The sequence below is a fragment of the Onychomys torridus genome, chromosome 7 (assembly GCF_903995425.1).
Source record: "Onychomys torridus chromosome 7, mOncTor1.1, whole genome shotgun sequence".
Taxonomy (NCBI): domain Eukaryota; kingdom Metazoa; phylum Chordata; class Mammalia; order Rodentia; family Cricetidae; genus Onychomys; species Onychomys torridus.
Window position 1 is genome coordinate 68,492,268 of NC_050449.1, and position 24,848 is coordinate 68,517,115.

Sequence of the window (24,848 nt, forward strand, 5' to 3'; positions counted from 1 at the left end):
GTAGCTAAGTCTCCTAAATCTCAACTCTATGTTTCATATGTTCTGCTGGTCAAAAGCACATTTTGTCTCTTTTCACAGCTGGACAAAGAAAGGATGGAATCCAGAAACATCAAAGTGACATGATTTCAGGGCAGGAATCTGTGGCCATTTTCTCTGGCATTCTAAAGAAACTGGGATAGTGAGCAAATGGGGGAGAGAGTGGATTTATAGAAACTGAAGACTCGCTCTGCCTTTCCTTCGTGAATAGTCTACCTTCAAATAGTCATTCTAAAGCTCAGACACAACCAGGAAGCCAGCCTCATGCATTGGCCTTGATTGGACTGGGCTCAGAATCACATCCCTAAAATTTCAGCGCTTACAAGGCAGAGGCAGGAGGATGGAAAGTTCGAAGCCAGTCTGGGTTACTTACACTCGTCTCAAAACCCAACGAACCAAACTAAATCTTGTCCCCGTTTCCCATGACAGGCACTGGCTACCACTTACAGTTTAAAGAAATAAGAAAGATGAGCACCCCAAAAGGCTGGGATTTAAAAAGACTATTCCAAGTGTGTGTGGAAGTGTGAGTGGAGAGAACATGGGAGGTTGGGACGAAAGGACCACATTCTCGTGCTTGTGCAAGGGCACTGAGTAGAATGAGTCAAGGTTGCAAGTACTCGAGCGTCTCTGTCAGCTGCCTCTTGCAGGTGACTTCAGGATCAGCATCAGGTAGTACCACCGAGCCTAAGAGATCAGCAGAGCGAAGGAGTTCTTGTTCTGAAAGGTCAGCGAACCCATGCGAACACACAGGTCGAAGGTGGCCATTCCCCAGGGCCATCTTGTTTTCAGGTTCATTAGTGTTTCTGGGTGCTCTTGCATTACCGCGCGCGACCCTGCTGCAGACCCGAATTCAGAGTGACCCTGGGCATCCTTCAACCCAAATTCCGGTGGTGCAAGGCTCAGCTTCCCAGCCCTGCCTGCAGTGAGCAAGGTTCCTCTGGAGTTTTACGTTATGGAGAGCTGCCTTCCACCAACCCTACCCTACCCTAAATCCTCCCCGGAGCAGCCTTCAGGCTCCCGGGTCCACGCGGACACTCTTAACAGCACCTGCCACCGCAGCCCCTGGCGCGGGTCGCGCTCCCGCAGTGTCCCACGTCCGCGGCCCCTGGGGACTCTGCCGAGGCAGGCTTTGGATGTCAGCCGCGTGGGTGGATGATGCTCGGTGCCCGCCGCCGAAGGGAGGCAGCGTGAGCCCGAGAGAGCCGGGAGCAGTCGCCGTGGCCGCGCTCGAGCGCAGCCTCCTCCCGCTCCCACAATGCACAGGGCGGCGGCGGCGGCGGCGGCGGCAGCGGCGGCGGCTGCATCGGGGGGCCGCCGAGGAGACCGAGCAGGCTCCGGAGACCAGGCTTCTCGGGACAGCTTGGGCAACCGAGGAAGCGAGGGGACCTCAAGGGCGGTGGAGAGCGGGCGGCTGGGGAGACTGAGGCGGCCCTTGGCTGCTCCCCCGAGTCCCCCGGGCACGCGCGTCGGACTCCCGCCGCGAGCCCGCGGGTGATGACCGGCAGACTCCCGCCCGCCGCTAGCGCCTGACGAGCCCCGCCCCGCCCGGGTCCCCGCCCGCCAGCGCGGCCCGCCCTGCCCGGCCCGGCCCTTCCCCTGCTCCCCGCCCGCTGCCGCTTCACCCGCGCGGGCGGCCGCCACGCGAGCTGCGGCCTCCGCCCAGGCGGGGGGCGTCGGCGCTGGGCCCACCATGGCCGCGTCCGAGCTCTACACCAAGGTAACGCGCGCTGCGCGGGGCCGCGCCCTGGGGAGGGGTCGCGCGCTCGGGGCCGGTGGTTGTAGGACCTCCGGGTTCCCCCAGACTGCACCCCCCCACGCCCGGTTGCACCTCCCAGCCCGGCTGCACCTCCCAACCCGGCTGCACCTCCCTGCTCTGCCTCCTGGGCCCATTTCGGGTGGGATGCTCTTGGGCAGATGCTCGGGCAGCTCCCCCGGGGACGCGCGCTTAAAATAACGTCCTGTGCGGGTATGCGCCAGGCAGCCTCTCCCGGGGAGATTATTTCAGGATTCTGCAGATATGGCCAGTCCGTTCTCACCTTTGGCTGCAGGGTTCTTGCCATTGCCCTGGGGTGCGGTGGGTTTGGGAAGATGCAGCCGGGCGATGGCGAGCTTATTCTCAGGTTCCTTTGGTGGCTGGGAGTTTGCAACCTGCGCGTTATCCCCGAGAGCCTCGTTAGCTCTGTGTCCTCACCCTCCTTTCCGGAGAGCCCTTTCCTTTTAGTCTTCATTTAGGGGAAGTGGCAGTCTTTTCGGCCGTAAACCGACGCCCATATTCTCTGAGTCTGGTAATCTCTCTCTGAATGGCGTATTTTGGAGAGACTTCAGAAAATCTGTGTTGGCCAGTGTGTGGTGTATGCAATCGTGCTATCTTCTATTATGGTTTCAATAGGTGTTTTGCCAGCAATTGATTATTAATTATCTCTAATTCCACTCAACAGAATTGCTTTAACTTTTCAAGGACACATTTTCAAAAATTTGCCAGAATCTCTCTTTTTGTCTCTGTTTCTGTCTTTGTCTTCCTCTCTGGTACTGGAGACTGAATGTAGGGCCTCAAGCATACTAGGAAACCCTTATGCCACTGAGCTATATATACATAGCCCCAGCTCTCTGGACTCTTCCTTGAGCATTTTGAAATGATTGCTTGCACACATGACTCCAGTAAGCCCAGAAAGAGGAAAGAACTCTGGATGGGCATCCAGATACCTGCATCTGCTAGAGACCTTTTCACCAACTGTGTGACCTTGTGCGCCCTCTTTCTGGTTCAGCTTTTTTACATGTAAATAGCGTTAATTATACTTGTCCTGAGTTCCTTACAAGCTGTTGTGAGGATCTATTTTCTTTTGTTTTGTTTTTTGAGGCAGAGGTTCTCTGTGTTTCTGTGGCTGTCCTGGAACTCGCCCTGTAGACCAGGCTGGCTTCCAACTAAGAGATTCGCCTGCCTCTGCCTCCCCAGAGCTGGGATTAAAGGGGTGTACCGCCGCCCGCCTGGCTTTGAGGACCAAATTTAATACTAGTTGTGAAAGCTTTCTGTGACCTACAACCTTTTTCTACAAATCAGAGTTATCTGATTAATTTCTTCCAGCCATGAAATGAAGAGTTGCATGAACCTGGGACTTCTTTCTTTCTTAGCCCTAGATTTAAGAAGTGTACAATTAGAATGTTTTTCTAAACCTAGTAATTTCTTTAGGCATGGTAGGTATCTAAGATATGAGTGACTATCATTGGAAACTGATTGAAAGTTACCTTATTAACTTATATAGTACAATTGTAAGTGTTTTGTAAATATTAACTCATTTAATCCTTACAATTACTGTATGAGGTAGATACAAGTATCAGTTTAGTTCGTGTGAAGAGTGGTCAGTCTGTAAACATTGCTTAGTTACATTGTTCTGTCCTGTCTGACCCCTTACAAGGCTCAGCCACCAGTTCCTTCTTGAACCTAATTGTAGCCTGATGAGGAGATAATGGGTGGTAAGTTGTTGAACTTCTGGATCTGCTTTTGTGCTCAAAAGATAAATCTGTAGGAAAAAAAAATGGGAAAGGTGTCATTTTTAAATGATAAGGTTTTGAGTTCCCATCACAGCTTTATGGGTAATATAATTCATCTTTTAGTTTTCCTAGATACAGACTGATTTAGTCACTGAAACGGAAGATGAGACTTAAGGGGCTTTTCCCTAAATTCACATAAACCTAAGAATAGCCTGGTTCCATAGTTAGTTTTAGGCCAGTTCTCTGAGTGGGCCTTAGTTTAATGATAGGCAGGGATAGATATTGAGGACCCTGTACACCAAATACTCTGCCCGATGTGTAGAGTTTCCAACAGCGGACAAGTCTACTTTCCCTCAGAGGGCTCACAGTCAGCTTCTTACATTCTTGACCCACTTTGACTCTCCAAGGGCATAAATAACCTGAACACCAGAGACAAGTGTGTTAGCAGGAGATAGGGCTATGGCAAAGATTGGAGGGATTTTAGAGAATTGAGTAGTAACTATTAGGAGAAAGAAGGTAGCCATTTGAAGAAATGTCAGTGGTAAGCACAAGTATCTTTTCTTTGCAGAGGATTATAGAGAGGAAGTTGTGGATAGATTACGAGGAAAAACATGTTACTGACATGCCATAATTACGATATTCAGCATTGTGATTAAATCTGAAAAGTGCTCTTTTAAAAGTTGTCATCAGACTTTAAGGCAGATTTTGATGTCTGATACAGATCAGCTCCTATTACACCAAAGGGCATGGGGCTGTTCAATTTATTTTCTTAAGTTAGAACAATAATGGTTTTGTCATCACAACTTATCAGGGTTTCCATTTCATAAAAATTTCCAGAAGTTTAAATATTTAAGAATAATAACTTCGTGCCTGGATATAATGTTTCTTGAGACTGATGCTTGGGTTAAAACATATTTGTTGATTTTTTTTTCCAGAGGGGGTTGCTAAGGGGCTGTTGAATTTTTTAAATTACAGCATTGTTGAGTTACTCTATACTGTACAATTCACCAATATAAAATATCTAGTAGTTTTAGTTTTTTTCACTGAGTTGTGTGGTTTTAATTAGGTCTACCAGGCAGCTGTTACGGTATTGCTCTGGAGAGAGTTGTTAGTCTTGACTTGACAGTGGATGTCTACGTGGCAACCTCATCTAATGATGCTTTTAATAACTTAAGAGGTTTAGCATTGTGGAACCAAGTTTATCAGTAAGACCTGGGAGGATCATCTGCAGCAATCTAATTAATTGCATATTGATCATCCATATAGACCATTGAGAGCACATGGGTGTTATAGAATGAACAAAGGTACCTGAAGCTGAGTGAGTAGAAGTCCCTGTGATACATGAAGATGCTAAGTATTGTAAGAAAGAAAGCCATGAAACTTTCCCAGAGGAAGGCAGCTTTGTAGGGCAGTAGATTGCATGTTTGCTGCCATATTTGCCTTTTCCACATTTTCTTATGTACTTTCTGAAGCCATGTAACGTGTGTGTGTGTGTGTGTGTGTGTGTGTGTGTGTGTGTGTGTGTGTTGTAGTTCAGTTTGATATTCAATAGCATCGTCCTCTCAAACCACCATTCCTGGAGATTCTAATATTTTGGTGTTGAAAGCCATTATTTGATCATTTGCTCTGATCTGGAGTTTGGCAAGTACACCCTTCAGTCACGCTCCCTGTGTGTCTTTTTCCTTCGAATGTCCCTAGGCTTGTTAATGGCACTGCTCATCTAGTTGCATAGGTTAGAAACCTCAGCATCCTTTCCCTTGGACCTTATACTTTACTTCTTTGCCAATTCTGGTCCCATTTGACATCCATCTGTCAAGATTCTGAACCACTGCTAGCATCTTCTTTTTCCTATGTCTCAGTGACCTGGACCCATTTCCATCTTCCTATAGTTGTATGTGTGTTACCATTGGCATAGTACTATAAACCCCTTGCGAGGCTATTTTGTTTAGCTCCCATTTGTTAAATAAATGAGTGAATGAATACTTGAACAGGAGGAGGTATAAATTGAAAATTATAGTCGGGCAGTGGTGTCCCATGCCTTTAATCCCAGCATTCAGAAGGCAGAGGCAGGTGGATCTCTGCTAGTTCAAGGCTATCCTGGTGCATAAAGCAAGTTTCAGGACAGCCAGAGCTGCAAACCACAAAACAAGGAGGAGGAGGAGGAGGAGGAGGAAGAGGAGGAGGAGGAGGAGGAGGAAGAGGAGGAGGAGGAGGAGGAGAAGAGGAGGAGGAGAAGAGGAGGAGGAGGAGGAGGAGGAGGAGGAGGAGGAGGAGGGGGGAGGAGGAGGAGGAGGAGGAGGAGAAGAAGAAAGAATGGGGCATGGTGGCACACACCTTTAATCCCAGCACTCGGGAGGCAGAGGCAGGCAAATCTCTTTGAGTTTGAGGCCAGCCTGGTCTACAGAGGGAGTTCCAGGACAGCCCGGGCTGTTACACAGAGAAACCCTTTAGCAAGCTTGCTGGTGGTCAGGCACATATCCCTGGCCTTTAGAAACCAAAAGGAAAAACAAAAAGAAGTAAACACATCCTAGGGTATTTTGAAGAGAATGAGTAATAGAGAGTAGAGAGGAGACCTGGGAGCTGGGGAGACCAAAAAGAGAGCTGTTTCAGGACACAAAACGTGAACTGCAGAGGTCTGGTAGACTGAAGAAAGCATAGAAAGGTGTTTAAAGAAGGAAATAAACCCGCGGGACATTTCTGCGAAGGATTAGCTAGAGGACAAGAAGGAGAGGAGCTAGGATAAGGGCCCTGGAAGCTGTTCCTGGGGACTCCAAATGGAAAATTGCTCAGGATAATTCTCTGAATTGCTTGACCAAAGCAAAGTGATTATGAATTGCTCTAGAAATGTGTTGATGTCTCTTGAATTGTGATGGTTCTGTGTATTATCCAGTGGCTCAAAGATTACAAAAGTGTTCTAGTTCTAGTTAGAGTTGACACTCCCAGACCAGGTGTTCACATCTTACCTTTTCAAAGTAAGGGAAAACTGGAGGCGCAATGAAGAACACACTTCTCCCCTGCCTGCCTGCCTCCCTCCCATCCTTCTTTCCTTTCTTTAAGGTGGGGGTCTTACTCTACAGCCCAGACTGCTCTGGAACTTTTCCACCTAGATTGGCTTCAAACTCATTGGAATCCTCCTGCCTCAGCCTCCTAAATTTTGGAATTACAATATGAACTACCATGCCCAGCTTTGATTTGTTTCTTGACAAATGTATACCAAAACTAGAGAAATTTCAGAATAGAATGATGAGACCAGAAAAGAAGCCAGACATATAAGAGGGATAGAACTTGAAAAATATAGCTGATCTGGAAACATCAAGAATCACAGAAGTATTAAACATCAAGAATATAGAAATTTGGCCAGCAAGGTAGTTTGCTGCTGAGCTGATGACTAAACTCAATCCTCAAGACCTACATGGTGGAATAGAGAACTGAGTCCCTCAAGTTGTACACCGACCTCTGTGTGCACTTTGTGGCATGTGCACGCACACAGTCACACAAATAAATAAATTTAGCCAGGTGGTGGTGGCGCATGCCTTTAAGCCCAGCACTCGGGAGGCAGAGGCAGGCGGATCTCTGAGTTCAAGGCCAGCCTGGTCTACCAAGTGAGTTCTAGGAAAGGCTTATGCTACACAGAGAAACCCTGTCTCGAAAAACCTAAATAAATGAATGTAACAATATTTTTTTAAAAAATTAAAAAGCATAGTAGAAATTTGTAACAGTTTAGTAGCTGCTAGCTTATTAGAACTTGAAATAAATGTATCATTTTAATTGAATTCCTATTGTAAACATTAAGTAATAATATCAGCCTAGTTGTAGTATAGAAGTTAGAATCTGAGTAGTCCATGAAGGATATTTCTTCCTTTTTTCTTTCTATCTTTCTTTCTCTTTTTTTGTTTTTTTCAAGACAGGGTTTCTCTATATAGCCCTAGCTGTCCTAAAACTCACTCTGTAGACCACAGAACTCACAGAGATCCACCTGCCTTTGCCTCCCAAGTGCTGGGATTAAAGGTGTTCACTGCCACATCTCACCTCATGAATGGTATTTCTAACACACCAAACTATCAACCTTTCTTTGACAAAGTTAAGCAGTTAACCAGCTAGAACTAATTTAAATATTTATTCATTTTTATTTATATATGTGTGTGCCTACACACCTCTGCATGAGTTTATGTGAACAACATTTGTACAAGTCTCAGATGTCAGAGGATATATGGAACTGGGGTTACAGGTAATTGTGAGCCCCCCCATTCAGGTGCTGGGAACTGAACCTAGGTCCCCTGCAAGAGTAATAAGCACTCTGAACCTCTGAACCCCTTCTTTAGCCCTGTAGAGTTCATTTAGCTGGAAGTAAGAGAAAACATATTCAAAACCAGAAAGGGATTTTATTCATTTGTGTGACCTGAGAGTTTAAACATGGCTTGATTTATGGCTCAGGTATATCTTTGAGACTGTGTCACTGATTCTCATGTTTTCTCGTTCAGGACAACTGTTTTAAGAGTGAATAGAGTAGCATCTGCAGATCACATGATGGTACAGCTCTGGGCCTAGGGGAAGAACGCTTGATAGAGAAGTTCTCCTTGCCCTTTCTTGGAGTCATGTGCCTGTTCCTTTCACAATACCCTGTTAGAAGTGTGGGGGCAATACCATGAGTGGTCAAGTTTATGCTTGCCCAGAGGCTTGAAGGAGGCCAGGCATTAAGATTGATAGTCTCACTATGACCTTATGGGATGGCTGAGAGCCATTCCCCATCAGAAGGAATAGTGCTGAGTAGACAAAATGAAAAACCACCCTCAATGTCATCTATGAATAGATCACCTAAAATGATGGGGATTGAGTTCTACTGCTTCTGATCTCTGAGTGAAGTGGAAAAAGTTTTTTTTTTTTAACCTATCTAAGAAGATATTAGCTATATTTCCCCTAGAAAATCATCTTGAAGTTTAAAAGTGATGGAAAATCTATATAAGCAAAAATTAGTAATAACATATCAGAAACTGAAAGTGTAAAACATCCTTTTATCCGGTCTGTGAGGACTTGATGAGTTGTATGTGTCTTTCATGCTATTTTCTCCTGCTGTATGTCCTCAGCATAGCATGTTTCCTTTTCCTTTCTTCACATGCTTGGTGGCGCACATTATTCTCTTCCCTCATTCCACCCAGTAACACACTGGTGTAATTTCTCCTTCTTTCTTTTGAGATGGGTCTCATGTATTCCAGGCTGGCCTCAAATTTGTTATGTCAACAAGGATGACCTTGAACTTCTTATCCTCCTGCCTCTACCTCCCAGTGCTAGGGTTACAGTGCACCCCACCATAGCCAGTTTAAGCAGTGCTCAGAACTAAACTCAGGGCCTTGTGCATGCTAGGCAAGCACTTACCAACTGAACTTCAGTCCGAGGCTTCATGTTGTACAACTTCTTAATTTCTTTGTTTTGTCTGTTTAAATTTCCCAATTCATCTCTAGTGGTGGTGTATCTTCTGTTCTCCCTCCCCATCTTCTTTATGTCCCTATTACCTATAGGTCCCTGGTGCTCAGTTACAGTTTGTTATCACTGAGCACACATACACCCCTATAATGAGCTAATTCTATTGCTGTTGTAGGAGCTGTTCCTGAGTAGCTCAGTGTGTGCTTTCCTTGGTCAGACCCGGTGCCTTTCCTTTCTTTACTACTCCCTGAATCTGACATCATAGGAAGTAATTTTTATGAGTTTGCATAACCATTTTCTGTGTGCAGGAACACTTTTGTGTTAGATTAGTTTTCAAACTAGTTAGCCTAGACTAGTTCAGTCTTAGTTTTTCAGTTTACCATAATGTAATAAGAGACCATTCTTACTTTAAAACATGTCAGTACTTAGACAGCTCATACAGGACTGGTCTCTATCTGCCAGGCTAAGAAAAGCATTGTTTGACAAGCTACCTACTTAGGTTAGGATTTCTACAGATGTTTTCCATAAAGTCAGAGCATATGCATTTCAATAATGTGAATTTGGATCAAATTATGGATTAAGTCTTTTATAATTTGAAGTGGATATTTCTTACTTTCTGAGTGAAAAACGTTAAATTTATGAAAGGTGACAAATGCATTTTAATGCACTGCTGCCATTTCTAACTTACTTGTTTCTATCCTAGACCAGGACTCCTCAACCTCTGTACTAATAGTAAATTGAATAATTTCCCCCCAGATGTCTGTTCTTCATATTGTAGGATGTTTAGCCAAATTCCTGACCTAAGCCACTAGTTCACTAGCACCCTCTACTTCTAGTTATGCTCCAGACATGGCTGGATTTCCCCTGGAGGGGGGGCAAGGTGAACCACTACCCTGAAGCCAGTGCCTGGACCTTAAGACTTGGATAGGGTAGGAGGGAAAAGTAGACATGGTTAAAAACGGAAGCAGAGTGTACTTCTAAAACAGCTTACTTGAGAGCAGGAATTGTTTCATAGACACAGAACCCTGTGAGCCAGGTCAGGTGGGCTAGGCCTGTAGTTCCAGCTACTTGACAAGCTGAGGCAGTTCAAGTCATGCACGGCAACCCAGTGAAACCCTGTCATAAAGTAAAGCATATTAAAGTTGCTCTCCCCACCTCCAAAATAAATAAGTAAAAGAGACACTGTAGCCAGGTGGTGGTGGTGAAGCCTTTAATTCTAGCCCTTGGGAGGCAGAAGCAGGTGGATCTCTAAGTTTGAGGCCACCAACCTGGTATACAGATCGAATTCCAGGGGCAGCTAGGGCTACACAAAGAAACCCTGTCTCAAAAAAAAAAAAAAAAAAAAAAAAAAAAAAAAGAAAGAAAGAAGAGAAAAAGGAAAAAGAGATACATTGTAGATAATCATGGTCAACTTTAGTGTGTGTGATGCTAAAAATCCTATGTAGGGCTTTGAATAGGGCAAGCACTGACTCATTGCAATTTGCTTCTTAAACTCTTTTCTATCTGTATAAACAACAATGATTTCAAAGTATTTTAATAACTTCTCAATGATTTAAAGAACAATATGTGTTATAAGTTTTATATCATTATATACTCATTGAAAAAATTTAATATGTATTCTAACATCTGGAGGTATCATGATTTCTGTACTGCAAGTCCTTCTCACTGTTAGAAGTCAGTTGTCCTGATGGGCAGCTTTGTATGTAAATCTTTGCTTGTGTTAAATCAGTTTTAGAAAATTTCAGAATCCAAGTCTCCTTGGTGAGAATTGGCATTTATATATGGGTAGAACATTCACATTCATCTTTAAAAATAGCACCTTGTATGCACATTACCTCAAGGGTAGGGTGACTGGATGTCCCACTTCTGGAAGATCCCTTCAATACCTTTATTTTGTTTGGAGAAGTTTTCCTCAGTGGAAATATATAAGCTTGTTCCGAGTAAATGTTCTGGAAACCTAAACTCCTTTCTTCCTTTCTTTCTTTACAAACAAACAAACAAACAAACAAACGAAAACAGAATCTCACTTTGTAGCCCTGGCTGGCATGAAACTTGCTGTGTAAACCAGACTGGTGTCAAACTCATAGAGAGCCCCCTGCCTCTGCATGCTGGGATTAAAGGTGTGCACTACCAAGTCCAGCTTTCCACCATTTCCTCCTTAATCTTTGAAGAATTTTGGCAATGGTGAAAAATTGAAGTAGAATTTTGAGAGAGAGAGAGAGAGAGAGAGAGAGAGAGAGAATGAATGTAGCTTCTGTGCTGAGTGTAAATCATAAATTTTAACTTGAAAACTACCTGATATTATGTTGTCATTTCATTGTAGAGAACATGTCTTTAATTCTAACAAACTGTCACACTTGTCTGCAGTGGTGTAAAGGGTAGGTTTGCTTTCAGGTGTGTCAGACCTTAGGGTTCTTTAGCATCAACCGCTGTTCCACAGCCACACTGAATGAATGCAGTGTACCAGTCCTAACACCAACTGTGATACTCAGGCCTTGGGAGCTTGGGGGGCCTTCTGGTCGTTCCTTGTGTGGGACTAAGGATTTCTGTCAATGTAATGGTAGCCACAAAGCTAAAAGGAAATTGGTCAGGGAACTGAGTTGAGCCTGAGCATCCTTGAAGTTTCTTCACTTTTCCCCATGCACTAAAATCTTGTTGTTGTTGTTTTAACTCTTGGTTTCATTTACTTTCTTCTAAAAAATTTGATTTGGACAAATTCACGGCTCTGGCAAAGTAGTTATCCTGTAATAATAATGACTGTTTACTGAGGCCTTGCTGGGGTCCAGACTGTCTGCAGGCCTGGCTGCAGTAAGCCTGTAATGCCATTTGCTTAGGAAGCTGTGGCAGGACTGCAAATTCAAGACCCACCTGGGCCACAGAGGGAATTTAAGGCCAGTCTGAGCTGCATGAGGTGAGACTCTTTCTCAGAATCAACAGTTTTAAAAGGTTGTGCTGGGTATCTGGGTGTGGTGACTTATGGCTGTATTCCCAGCGTTCTGGAGGCCAACTTGCGCTACATCATAAGTTCTAGCTCAGCCTGGGCTCTAAGAGTGAAAGACTGTCCTGGCTGACCTGGTACTTACTGTGTAGATGGGGCTAGCTCTGAACTTGTGTTCTCAGGTTCTGCTGCCTCTGTCTCCACTTCCCAAGAGCGAGACTAAAGGCTTGCCTTACCACAGCTGGCTTAACCTAAAACAGAACATTTTAAAAGAAAGACTCCACCTGCCCTGTTAGTGTTTCAAGCAACTCCTAAATTTGCCTGCATTCCTCACAAGCCAGACAGTCTAGCTTTGTTATGAGTGTTTTCTTCCTTTGCTTTGACTCATCCCTTTTCCCTGAAAGAGTGGCAGCGTATCATAGCAACTAAGGCATGGACACCACACCTGCAAAACTGGATCCTGGTTTTGCTCTCTTCCCCCCTCCCTTCCTTACCTTCAATCCCTTCTTTCCCTTTTATTGAAAGTTTTTATGTGTGTGAGTGTTCTACCTACATGGATGTCTGTGTACTATGTGCATATCTGGTGCCCATGGAGGTCAGAAGAGAGTACCAGTTATAGACAGTGAGCTGCCATGTGGTGCTGGGAATCAACCCAGGGTCCTCTGCGGTAGCAGCCAGTGCTCTTACTCAACAGCTGAGCGTCTCTCCAGCCCTGCCACTCCCCGTTTTTTGCTGTTAACTTTGTGTATGACCTTTAAGCAAGTTATTTGCCCTTTCATACTTCAATTTTCTCATATTTATTTATTTGTATGTGTGTGTGTTTGTGTGTGTGTGTGTGTGTGTGTGTGTGTGTGTGTGTGCATGTTTGTATATATATGGAGGCTAGAGAACAGCCTTGGATATGCTTTTCCTTGGGAGCTGTCCACCTAATTTTTTGAGACAGGGTCTCTCACTGACCTGGAACTCACTAATTAGGCATGGCCAGCAAGCCCCCATGGATCTGCCTACATCTACCTACCCAGCATTAGGAATACTATCATGTGCCACAATGCCCAGCATTTCTAATTAATTAATTAATTAATTAATTAATTAATTAATTAATTATTTTTTTGCCTGAATTATGGATGGCGCACCACATGTAGATCAGAAGAAGGTCTTGGAGACTCTGGAGCTGGAGGTACAGATAGTGATGAGCTGCCATATGGGTGCTGGGTTCTGGTCACTGAACTCAGTCCATCACACTGTAGCCCAGACTAACTTTGAAGTTTAGGAGTCTTCTTGCCTCACCCTCCAAATGCAAAGACTGTAGGTGTGAGGTACAATGCCTGCTGCTCCTGGATATCCTTAATATTTCGCTTTATTAATAGAGTATGTGAGAAGACCTGGCACATGGCAGTGACCTAGTAATTCTTTTTCTATTTTTAAGGACAACCAAGAAAACTGGCTCCTTTATATTAAAACATAATTGAGAATTGCCTATTCTGCTACTAATAGGTCTGAAATAGTAAAGGAAATGACTTGCAATTTCTTTGGAAGACACTCTCTTAAAATATATGTAAGGTCTCAGTGCGTAGCTCAGTTGATAGAATGCTTGTCCAGTATGTATGGAGCCAAGGGTTTGGTCCCCAGCGCTCCATGAACCGGGTGTGGCGTCGCATACCCATAATTCCAGCACTTGTTGGTGAGGGGCAGCAGCAGGAAGATCAAAAGTTCAAGATTAGGGGTTGGGGATTTAGCTCAGTGGTAGAGCACTTGCCTAGCAAGTGCGAGGGCTTGGGTTCGATCCTCAGCTCTGGAAAAAAAAAAAGTTCAAGATTATTCTCATCCACATAGGGAATTTGAGACCAGATTGAGCCAAAGATACGCACACACACACTCTTTCTCCTTCCCTCACTCTCTGTATAAAATATCGTATTTTATATATATATACACACACACACACATACACACATTAAATGGTAAAAATATAGTAAATATTTAAGGTAGAAGAGGAAAATGCAGGAAAGCTTCATGCAGCACCGCTATCTTCAAATACTCTAATATTTGATGTATATACTCCTTGCCACCTATTTCTGTTCATGCTTTCTACAGAAAAATGGTTTGTGTTCAGCCGTAAATGGGATCTCTGTCTCGCTCACCCCTCCCCCAGAGGCAGGGTGTGTGCAGATTTGAAGAGCCGAGGGTTGGGAAGGACTAGGGTAAAGCTGTGTCTTCCAGACATGGCTGAAACAGTGCATCCTGAACTCACACCAGCTGTGATTTCCTAAGATCTGCTCAAGAGCAAGCCAGTCAACATCCTAGCATGGATGAGGGAGTCTCATAAGTTCCTCTAGCTGAGGAACTAGGGACAGTTGGGGACTGCTGGGGGAGGAAGAGTCAGTTTTGGGTTTGGCCCCTGGTAGGTTGACCATGCTCCAGTGAATGGCCCACATCTGGGAGTATATGGGCAGCACAAATTGGACTTTGATTTATAAAAATAAAAAAGAGGACTCGAAGTTGGGACTGACGGGGGTTGGGGATGGGGATTAGATCTAGGAGGAGTTTGGGGGAGAATGGAAGTGAATATACTCAAAATACATTGTATCCACTTATAAAATTTTCAAGAATCCATAAAAATACTATCTTTTAAAATGGCTTATTTTATATGTACTACTTTGTAAGCATGGTTTGCTTTCTTTAAGTAGTATGTTATGAAGATTTTCCCATGCCAAAACATTCTTCTATATTATGGCTTTATTTTGAGAGATTCTATCACTGAGTAGACCAGGATGCCCTCAGACTTAAGGCAGTCCTGCTCAGCCTCCCAGAGTGCCAAGATTACAGTTGTGAGCCATCATGTCTAACTTGTAAAATGTTTTTAATGGCTTCACAGTGTTATGATTCAGATAGAACTTAACCTGTGTTAAGTACTTCTAATTTTTTGGAGTTCACACATGAACTGAAGAAGACCAAAAGCTTTTGTATGTTCCTGTAGAAATTCAGCTGTGGTTTTCATTGAGGTTGCCTGGCTGCAAAGTGTCCCATTTTCTGTAGTAAGTAATAACAATTATATAGAAACTGGGTGGTAGTGAGATACATCAACATCAAGAAAATTAGTCTACTTAGAGCTTAGAACACAAGCTACAGGGATCTCGCCTTCTCAGGAATAAATTCTTAAATGTTAGTATACATTTGTGATCTCAGTGTGCCAGTCTTAACAGCTTACTAGAAGAAGATTCCCTAGATGACAGAGATGATAGACAGCTAGAGTGGTCAGAAGAAGTCAGAGTCTAACTTGAGCATACAAAGGATCCTTCCCAGTGCTTTGGAAGCCATATTGCAGGGTGAGGAGACTGCTCTGACTAACCAACCGCCTAGGATCTGTCACACCACTGCACTAGTCTTTAATATGGAATAGCCTAGCTGCTCAGCTGTTGCCTTTCAGTTTGGAGAGGCTGGCTGGGCAAAAGGGAGAACAATACAGCAGAGAGGTAACATGGGGAATAATCTCCACAACAACAGTGAGATCAGTTAAGCTCTGAGAAGGAGTTGTATAGCTAATGTATTTTATGTCTTTTGGTTTGTAAATGTTGTAATTATTTTCTCATAATAAGTTTCAACTGAAATGTGTCTAGGAACCTGGCCAGAGGTCTTAAAAGACCTGGTCCTTCAAAAAATATCCATTTCTGTTAGATGAGATGTTATCCCTTCTGGAGTTGACATTCCCTGTGTGTGTCAGGAGCAGTGGCTTAGTCCCAAGAAAGTAGACAGATCTGTGTGGAAGCAAAAGTTGCCATGGCACTTACTACCTGCAGAGTCATCCAGGTCCAGTTGGTCTTTGGAGCTGGGCCCCTAATAGGCGTGTTTAAGAAGCATCTGGGACAGCAGTGGGAGGCTGACTCACGAGGATCACAGGTTTGAGGCTAGAAGTAGCTACACAGTGAGTTGGAAGACAGCCTAGGCTATGTAATGTGGCACTGTCTCAGTAGAAACAGCACTGAGTACAAAACGTGTAGTGGAACTTAACTGGTAGGGTTGAGATGGGATTGTCTCATCTGAGTTCATGAAAAATATAAATGATGTAACTAGATGGCTCATGCATGTAATCCCAGTGCTTGAGAAACCAAGGCAGAAAGTTTACTGCAGTTTGAGGTTAGCATGGGCTACCAAGTAAGATTTACTCTGTCTTTAAAAAAAATGTGCTTATGTGTGTAATAGGAATAAACAAACACCTGTTTAATCCATAAAATGTAGCAAGTCTTTCTCTGTGCCGCCAGCTCCCAAATAATGACATGGAGACTTATATTAATTATGAAAGCTTGACCTTAGCTTAGGCTTGTTTCTAACTAGCTCTTATAATTTAAATTAACCTGTTTATTTTAGTCTACATTCTGTCATGTGGTTCATTACCTCATCTCTCCATACTGCTCCTGCTGCTTTCTTTGAGTCTCACTGGCAGCCCTGCCTTCTTCTTCCCAGAATCCTCTCTGTCCCCAGAGGCTCTTCCTGTCTAGCTACTGGCCATTCAGCTCTTTATTAAACCAATCACTGTGACACATCTTCACACAGTGTAAAGGAATATTCCACAACAATAAAACTCAGTTGTTAAAAAGAAAAAAATTAAAGTAAAAAATAAATATAAAACAAAACTACATAAACCGGGTGTGGTGGTACATGCCTGTAACCCCAGGACTCAGGAAGTGGATCAGAAGGTGATTCCAAATTAATTAATAAGACCCTGCCTCAAAACAAAAACCACACAAAGAAAAAACCCCATGAGACATGATTATGATTGAGCCATTTCATTCATTAGTCTTAAGTAATTTTCTTTTTAAGGTTAAACAACTCTTTCTCATGACCAGATGTAGTGACATGTGCCTATCATCCAACCTACTTAGGAGGCTGAGTCAGGAATACCACTTAAGCCCAGGAGTTTGAAGCCAGTTTGGGTTACATACAGGGGTGCCTTCTCAAAGAAAAACAAAACAAAACAAAACCAAAAACCTCATGTGTTCTTGACTTGCTTAGGAATTGATCTTTTAAGTCTGAATTTGCATAGACTGCGTTTCTTTGGAATGGGGTCTGAATACAGAGTGCTGCCAAGAACCCCGGAGCTGCTTCTGTGAGCATTCACTGTTATCAGTGAGCTCTCTCAAGTAGCTGCTGACTTTTAGATTTCGTGAGCAGTGACATCAGTTGCAGCTGGCCCTTAATTCCAGTCAGACAAAAACATAATTAATGGGCTAGCCACCTCATTAAAATATTTAGAACTTTTTTTTCCCTGTGCTTCTTCTCCCCTTCCCCAAGAGACCAGAGAGAAACAATGGTGGAGATTGTTCACTTGAGACCATGCTAAGCTATTGATCTGTCTTAAGGCCTATCTAATGGTTCTGATTGCCACATAAGTCATTCAGGCTGAGCTGTGATTTTCTTATTTCTTTTGGTGGCTGCTCTTTGCTGTTAGTGACAGTTTCCAGAGATCACTATGTGTGTGACTTTGGCTTGTCAGAACTAAATATGCCCCCACTTTATTGTTTCGTAGTGGTCTTATTATCTAGTTTTAAATCCAGTTGACTTACAGACACTTGCCTGTCTAAGTAGGTGACAAGTACTAGGCAGGATTGAGAGAAGAAGAGGACCAGTACTTTCCCATTGCTGTTTCCTTCAGCTACATGCTACCTGTCAGCTGATACTGCTAGTCTGTAGTTGCATTTCACAAGAATGAATATATATATATATATATATATATATATATATATATATATATATATATATATATATATATATGATTAGACACAGGTGGCCAGAGTCAGAGAAAATCAAGGAGAGAGAGAAAGAAGAAAAATCATTTTGTAATATGTGATCATCAACATTAAGACACTACTTTTGAGAAAATTGGAAAAGAGTTTTTATTTGGGATGTTTATATCTGTGAATAATTTGATATAGTGTCTCAATCTGCAGCCTAGCCTAGCCTGGAACTCTTTGTAGCCCAGGCTAGCTTTTAACCCACAACAGTACTTCTACTTCAGCTACCTCTGAGTGTTGGGATTTCAGACATGAGCCATCATGTACAACTTAGAAAATACTTTAATTTTATTTTAATAGATGAGAGAATAAAATTAATGTCTAACATACAGTTTCTAGATTTTGACATGTAGGGTTTTTTTCTGTTGTTGTATTGGAAACTATGCTCTGAGGCTAAATTTCTATGAACAGAAAAACAAAGATCTAAAGAAAAATAATTACCTATGTTAATAATTACCTTTCTGTTCCTGTAATAGAACACTTGTTAAAATCAGCTTGAAAAGAAGAGTTTTTTGTTTGTCTGTTTGCTGACAGTTGGAGAGGCTTCAGTCTATGCTCAGTTGTCCCATCGCTCTTGGGCCTTTGGCATGGCAGCACATCATGGCAGGAACGTGTGGCAGAGGCGCTGCTCTCCTCATGACAGCTGGGAAGCAAGAGATAGGAAGGGCATGGATTCCTGCTGTCTCCTTTAAGGACATACTCCCGAGACCTAAGACCTTCTCTAGGCCCCATCTTCTCAAGGCTCCACTGCCTTCCAGTAGCATTGAGAACCCAGCCTTTAACACATGAACCTCTGGGGGACATTCCAGAACCAAGCCGTAGAATCAGCCAAATCCCTGTCTCTTCTTCCATCCTGAAGTGTGGAATACTGAAGTGTGCTGGAACTGCGGCGTTAAGGGTTACAATGATCAGCAGTCTGTGCAGGCCAAAGGCTGACTTGTCGGACGGAGCCAGCCCCCCCCCCCCCCCCCCCGTTTTTTGAGACAGGGTTTCTCTGTGTAGCTTTGCGCCTTTCCTGGAACTCAATTTGGAGACCAGGCTGGCCTTGAACTCACAGAGATCCACTTGCCTCTGCCTCCCGAGTGCTGGGATTAAAGGCGTGCGCCACCGCCGCCCAGCCCCGGTTCTCTCTTCCCACCAGGAGAGAGCTCAGTTGTCAAGCACCTTTACCTGCTCTGCAGTCTCACCAGCCCTAGAGCCTGGGTTTTCCTAAAAAATACTTATTTTTATTTGATGTGTATGAGTGTTTTGCCTGCAAGTATGTATGTTCACCACGTGAATGCAGTACACATGGGCCAGAAGATAGGATGTTGGATCCTCTGGATCTAGAGCCATAGATGGTTGTGAGCTGCCATGTGAGTGCTGGGAACTGAACCCAGGTCCTCTGGAAGAGCAGCAAGTGCTCTTAACCACAAGTGCTCTTAACCACTGAGCCATCTCTTTAGCCCCAGAGCCTAGGTTCTTAATGATATTATTAGGCTGAGATAACCTTCTCTAGATTTCTTGCTAAATATAAAAATAAATTCATGGTGGTATAAGATACTCACGGTTTTATGATCATTGTAGCAGAAAGCATTCTTGTCTTAAATGTAGCAGTTTTGGGCTGGGGATGTAACTCAGTGGTAGAACTCTTGCCTAGCAGGCCCAAGAAGTTCTGGGTTTGATTTCTTGCACTGCAAGAAAAACAGAGCGTAGGGGCTTTGATGTGAATAAGAGTGTTACTTGTGCACAGAACAATTCAGGTATATGGTAAACGTCAGGAGGTTGAAAGATGAACTCTAGTCACGCTCTGATATGAATATGAGATAATCCAGTGTTAATCGTAATTTCTAGCTGCTCTGGCTATATCCAGAGTCTTCCCACTGTACATAGCTTTTTAAAGTGTTAATTTCCCCAGGCCTAGAAACCTGAACATGACAAAGGCAAGAACTGAAGTTTCAATAATATGGGAAAAGTGGGTATGAGTAAGAGTGAGTGGGTAGAAGACCTCAATTAGAGCATGAGTGAGGAGAGGTGCTCCAGGCTGCCAGCCAGGGCTGGCCCTAGGACACCAGAGTTTACAGCAGCAACAGCAGCAGCAGCAGCAGCATGTTTTTGAGTTTCGGGCGGGGGGGGGGGGGACGACAAGATACTAAAATGACAGAGGAGGAACAGCAAGGCAGCCATTGAACACTTCCAAGTGTTAGAACTCTGTGGCTCACTTATGGAAGGTGTACAGGGAAGCTGTGCCCTCCACATACTCAGTACAATCCTGTTAAAATGTAGATTGCCTGTCGAAGTTAAATTGGAAATTTGTTATTTGGTGAGTAAAATTTAAAGTGCAGACAAGGAAGAGAACAGAGGTAAGAAAATTCAGAATTTTGTGAGGACTAGTAAGAAATTGAAGTGTGTCAGATGAACATGGTAATATTTGCCCTTTACTTTTATCATTTGCTGGGATGGACAAGGCAATGTCTCATTTACACCTTTTCAAAGTTACTCATGAGGGATCTCCATAGATGGATCATCTCAGCAGACTGTTCATTAATGAGAACCTTTGGCAGCAAAGGACGAGCCCTGTTTTTCCTGTTAACTAGTTTCTACAACCGACAAGAATGATGCTTAGGCATAATTTACAGGTAAGTCAGGAAGTCATAGTTTTGACACACCAATCATATATTCCCCAGAAAAACATATGTGACGGATGACCTGTCTGTTCTCTGATATCTCCTAACCTTTTTAAAGATTTATTTTTAAAAGTTTAATTGTGAGTGTGTGTGTGTGTGTGTGTGTGTGTGTGTGTGTGTGTAGAAATGTGCATGTAGTGCATTTGCCTGCAGAGGCCAGAAGAGGGTGTCAGATCCTCTGAAGTTGTAGTTACAGGCTGCCTTGGGTACTGGAAACTAAACTAGGGTCCTATGCAAGAGCACAACATGTTCTTAACCTCTGAGCCATCTCTCCAGTTTCATCTTCTAACTTTTTACTGTTGAGATGAAAGCTCATACCAGGAAAGAACCAATCATATGTAACACAAGTAAGGTCATTTTCTTGAGAAAGGCTGGTCATCTTCCCAGGCCCTCTTATTTACTTTTTGTTTTGTTTTGTTTTTCTTTTCGAGACAGGTTCTCACTATGTAGCCCTAGTTGGCCTGGAACTCATTTTGTTGATCAATCTGGCCTTAAACTCTCATAGAGATCTGCCTCCATCTGCCTTCTGAGTGCTGGAATTAAAGGCATGTGCCACCATGTTTACATTCTAAACTTGAGTGTCCACTTCTCCTATATGCTATTTTAAAGGGTCTCTTCATGTGGAGTCTCCCACAGAGCTCCTGTTGTAAGCACATGGTGACTTTAGCAAGCTTGCTGGTGGTTAGGTACATATCCCTGGCCTTTAGCATGGTCCCTGCTCCTCTCAGGGTTCAGTGGAGCAGCAGCAGAGAAACTGGGGTGCTGTTGTTCTTGTATCCTCACGCTCACTTTTCTCTGCCTGCCATTTCCTTCCTTTCTTTTTACCTTTTCCTTCTCTCTCTCTCTCTCTCTTTCTCTCTCTCTCTCTCTTTTTAAAAAATGTATTTATTTATTATATATTCAGTGTTCTGTCTGCACACATCACTGCAGACCAGAAGAGGGCACCAGATCTCATTACAGATGGTTGTGAGCCACCATGTGGGTGCTGGGAATTGAACTCAGGACCTCTGGAAGAGCAGTCAGTGCTCTTAACCTCTGAGCCATCTCTCCAGCCCCTCCTTCTCTTTTTGAAGAATTTCCCTAAGGGATTTTAAAGAAAATAATATGAAAAATGTTTTTGTTTTCAACTAGAGAAGACTTGTCTTTGGAATTTATCAATGTGTCCAGTTCCTTTATAAGTGTGAAGGAAATAAAGATACTGATTTTAAAAGATGGACTTTCTGAAAAGATAATATTTGAGCTGTAGTCTGAATAAGAAAGATAAAGCAGAGTTGGTGGGGAATGAAATTTGAGTCTAGACTTCTTGTTTAGTTTATACTTTTTAAAGGGGCGTATTTATTTGTCCATTCGTTTTTATGTGTACGTGTGTGCCTGCCTGGGTTTACATACACCATATATGTGCAGGTGGCTCCAGGTGACAGGGGCATACATTCCCTGGAACTGGGGTTCTGGGCAGTGTGGGCCAGCTGATGTAGCTACTTAGTAAGTGCTGCTAGTGCTTTTAAACGCTGAGCCATCCCTCTAGTCTTGCTTTTTAACACAGGGTCTCATTTTATAGCCATTCTGGCTTGAAACTCATTGTGTAGCTTAGGCTGGCCTCAAACTCATGGCCATCGTCCTGCCTCTGCTTCCAGGTGGTAGGATCACAGCTATGGGCCACTACACCAGCTAGAGGCAGACATTCTTGCATTCAGCACTAATTTATGACTTACCTGACCATGCCATTCTTGCCAAACTACTTAGACTCTTAGAAACATGTTGTTTTGTTTTGTTTTCATCTGTAAAAGAGAGTAACGGCAGTGAGGAAGTTATTTGGCATGACTTTTTCTGCCTTTGAAGGTGATCAGGCAAAGGCCTGGGCCTGGCAAATAGAGAGGAGGAGATGCCTTTTCTTCCTTGTTCTGCCACCGCAGTTTCATGCAGGGCCTGACTGACTCCTAAGGCGCTCTCAGGAACTGTATATTGAATTACTTTGGTTTGGAAGTAAGTAGGAGGACATAGAAGACAAATGTGACTTAAGCCACTCATAAAGATGAAGAAGCAAGCAGTTTACTATGGAATATTTTGTTTTGTTTTAAGACATTTGTTGTCATGTGACTTATTCTAGCTTTGGATTCACAGTTCACTTGTCTCTGCCTACAGGGTACTGTAATTATAGGTGTTGACCACCATGCTTACCTACCATGGAAATGTTGATTGAACTGTGTCTTCATCACTACTTGTTTATGGTGACAACTAATGGTAATTTTATGTAGTTGTCTGATGTTAGGCTGTTGAAATTATTCCTTTTCTGCCAAAAGAGAGAGTGAGTGAGTGAGTGAGTGAGTGAATGAGTGAGTGTATCTGGGTATGAATCTGACACTCCCATCTAAAACTCTTCCTAGGTGTGATATATAAAATTATATTATTATAGAAGAAACATGTACAGCTAATATCTATATAAGAAATGACTTAATACATCTAAAGAAGAGAATTGTAAAGGTTATGATGAGTTATTTTTTAAATTCCATCTCAGTAATACTGGGCAGCACTATTAAAGGTTAGGTAAGGTTTTCTAAACAGAGACCTTGTTATCCTAGATCCCAGTATCCCATGATTTCATCACAGGCCTCATGTAGACATCAACTGACTTCTTTTAAACAGGCTCATGTGACAGAAAACTTGGACTCTCTTGGCATCCAATTGTCCCCTTAATTCCAGTATTTGATTATACTCCATGTTGTTCAAATTCACTTTGACATCAGCCTATCACCTGACAGCTTTTTTTTTTTCACTTTTAGTTTCCTTTTAAAGATTTTATTTTTTGTCATTTGCAGGTCATTAGTGTAGAAGGAACAATTTAAAGTTTTAAAAGCTTCCATATCAGTTGAGGATTGATTCGAAATGAGTATCATTTGTAGTTACCTAGGCACTAAATAGCTGTGAAAAGTAGTCTGTAATTACTCAACACTGCCTTTTTTTAAGAGTAAAGAGTTTCAATTTTATTCTTTTTTCTGCCTTTAAAATTAATTAAAGTATAATTATATTACTTCCCCCTCCCTTTTCTCCCTCCAACCTCTCCCATGTGCCCCTCTCACTGCCTCTCAAATTGAGGCCTCTTTTCTTTGACTATTATTTTTACACATATACATACATGCATACATACATACATAGATAGATATGTACTTGCTGAGTCTGTTTAGTGTTGCTTGTGTGTATATGATTTCTAGGCTGAACATTAAATACAGAGTAGTCTGCCTCTGTTTTTAGTGATGACCCAGAAGAACAGAGATTTCAGTTTAAAAGACAGTACTTACTGGGCATGGTGGCACATGCTTTAATCCCAGCACTGAAGAGGTAGGTGGATATTTGTAAGTTTGAGGCCAACCTTGTCTATATAGTGAGTTCAGCTAGGGCCGCAAAGAGAGACCCTATCTCAAAATAGCAACAACAAAAAGTGTTGAAATCAGAAGTATTTAGAGTACAGTGGATCATGCTAGTAGTCTAGCTACATGGCAGGTTGATATGGGAAGGTCACTGGAGCCTAGAAGTTTCAGATAAGCCTGGACAACACAGTGAAATGCCATCTCAAAAAGTTACCTGCTATGATAATAATAAATGCTATTATTTGTTTATTTAAAAAATATTTAGGGGGAATACCTGACATTTTTGTTCTGTCTTCCAAGTTTTTTTTTTCTTAATTTAGGCATATAAGGTACACTTCTATATTCTTTATTCCTTAGTAGCTCATATAACGACAACCTTGGAATATTTTGGTCTGCAGAAGTCTAAGAAGACTAAAACAAGGTCATGGTTAAAATTAGATTAAGTCCCCCTCTTGTTCTGGTAATAAAAGAACCACAAGGGTAAAAAGAATTCTCCCTGAGTAACCACTCCACTCTCTGGCTATTGGAATAAACCCACATTTTTATTTTCTTGAGGCAGGAATGAAGAAGTTATGTGTAGTAGCTGGTGCCTGGGTCTGGGGAGGTAAAAGAGGATTAGGAATTGAAAGTCAGCCTAGGCCACATAAGACCCTATCTCAAAACAAACAAATAACCAAACAGAAGGGTGTGTGTGTGTGTGTGTGTGTGTGTATGTGTGTGTGTGTGTGTATGTGTGTGTGTGTATGTGTGTGTGTGTGTGTGTGTGTGTGTGTGTGTGTGTGTATGTGTGTGTGTGTATGTGTGTGTGTGTATGTGTGTGTGTGTATGTGTGTGTGTGTGTATGTGTGTGTGTGTGTGTGTGTGTGTGTGTGTGTGTGTGTGTGTGTGTGTATGTGTGTGTGTATGTGTGTGTGTGTATGTGTGTGTGTGTGTATGTGTGTGTGTATGTGTGTATGTGTGTGTGTGTGTATGTGTGTGTGTATGTGTGTATGTGTGTGTGTGTGTGTATGTGTGTGTGTATGTGTGTGTGTGTATGTGTGTGTGTATGTGTGTGTGTGTATGTGTGTGTGTGTATGTGTGTGTGTGTATGTGTGTGTGTGTGGTATGTGTGTATGTGTGTGTGTGTGTGTGTGTGTGTGTGAGTGAA

The 24,848-nt window shown here is 42.9% G+C and overlaps 1 protein-coding gene across 3 annotated transcripts in view; it reads left to right on the forward strand.

Moving 5' to 3' along the window:
• The first annotated feature begins 1,620 nt into the window (after positions 1 to 1,620).
• Myo5a (myosin VA) overlaps positions 1,621 to 24,848 on the forward strand; it is a 154,506-nt gene continuing 131,278 nt past the window's right edge. For 2 of the 3 annotated variants that reach the window (XM_036193783.1, XM_036193784.1), the window contains exon 1: positions 1,622 to 1,753. In XM_036193783.1, coding sequence (XP_036049676.1) covers positions 1,727 to 1,753 — 27 coding nt within the window. In that variant the 5' untranslated portion in view covers positions 1,622 to 1,726. Of the gene's footprint in view, positions 1,754 to 24,848 lie in introns of all 3 variants that reach the window. The other variant, XM_036193785.1, reaches the window with a different exon arrangement.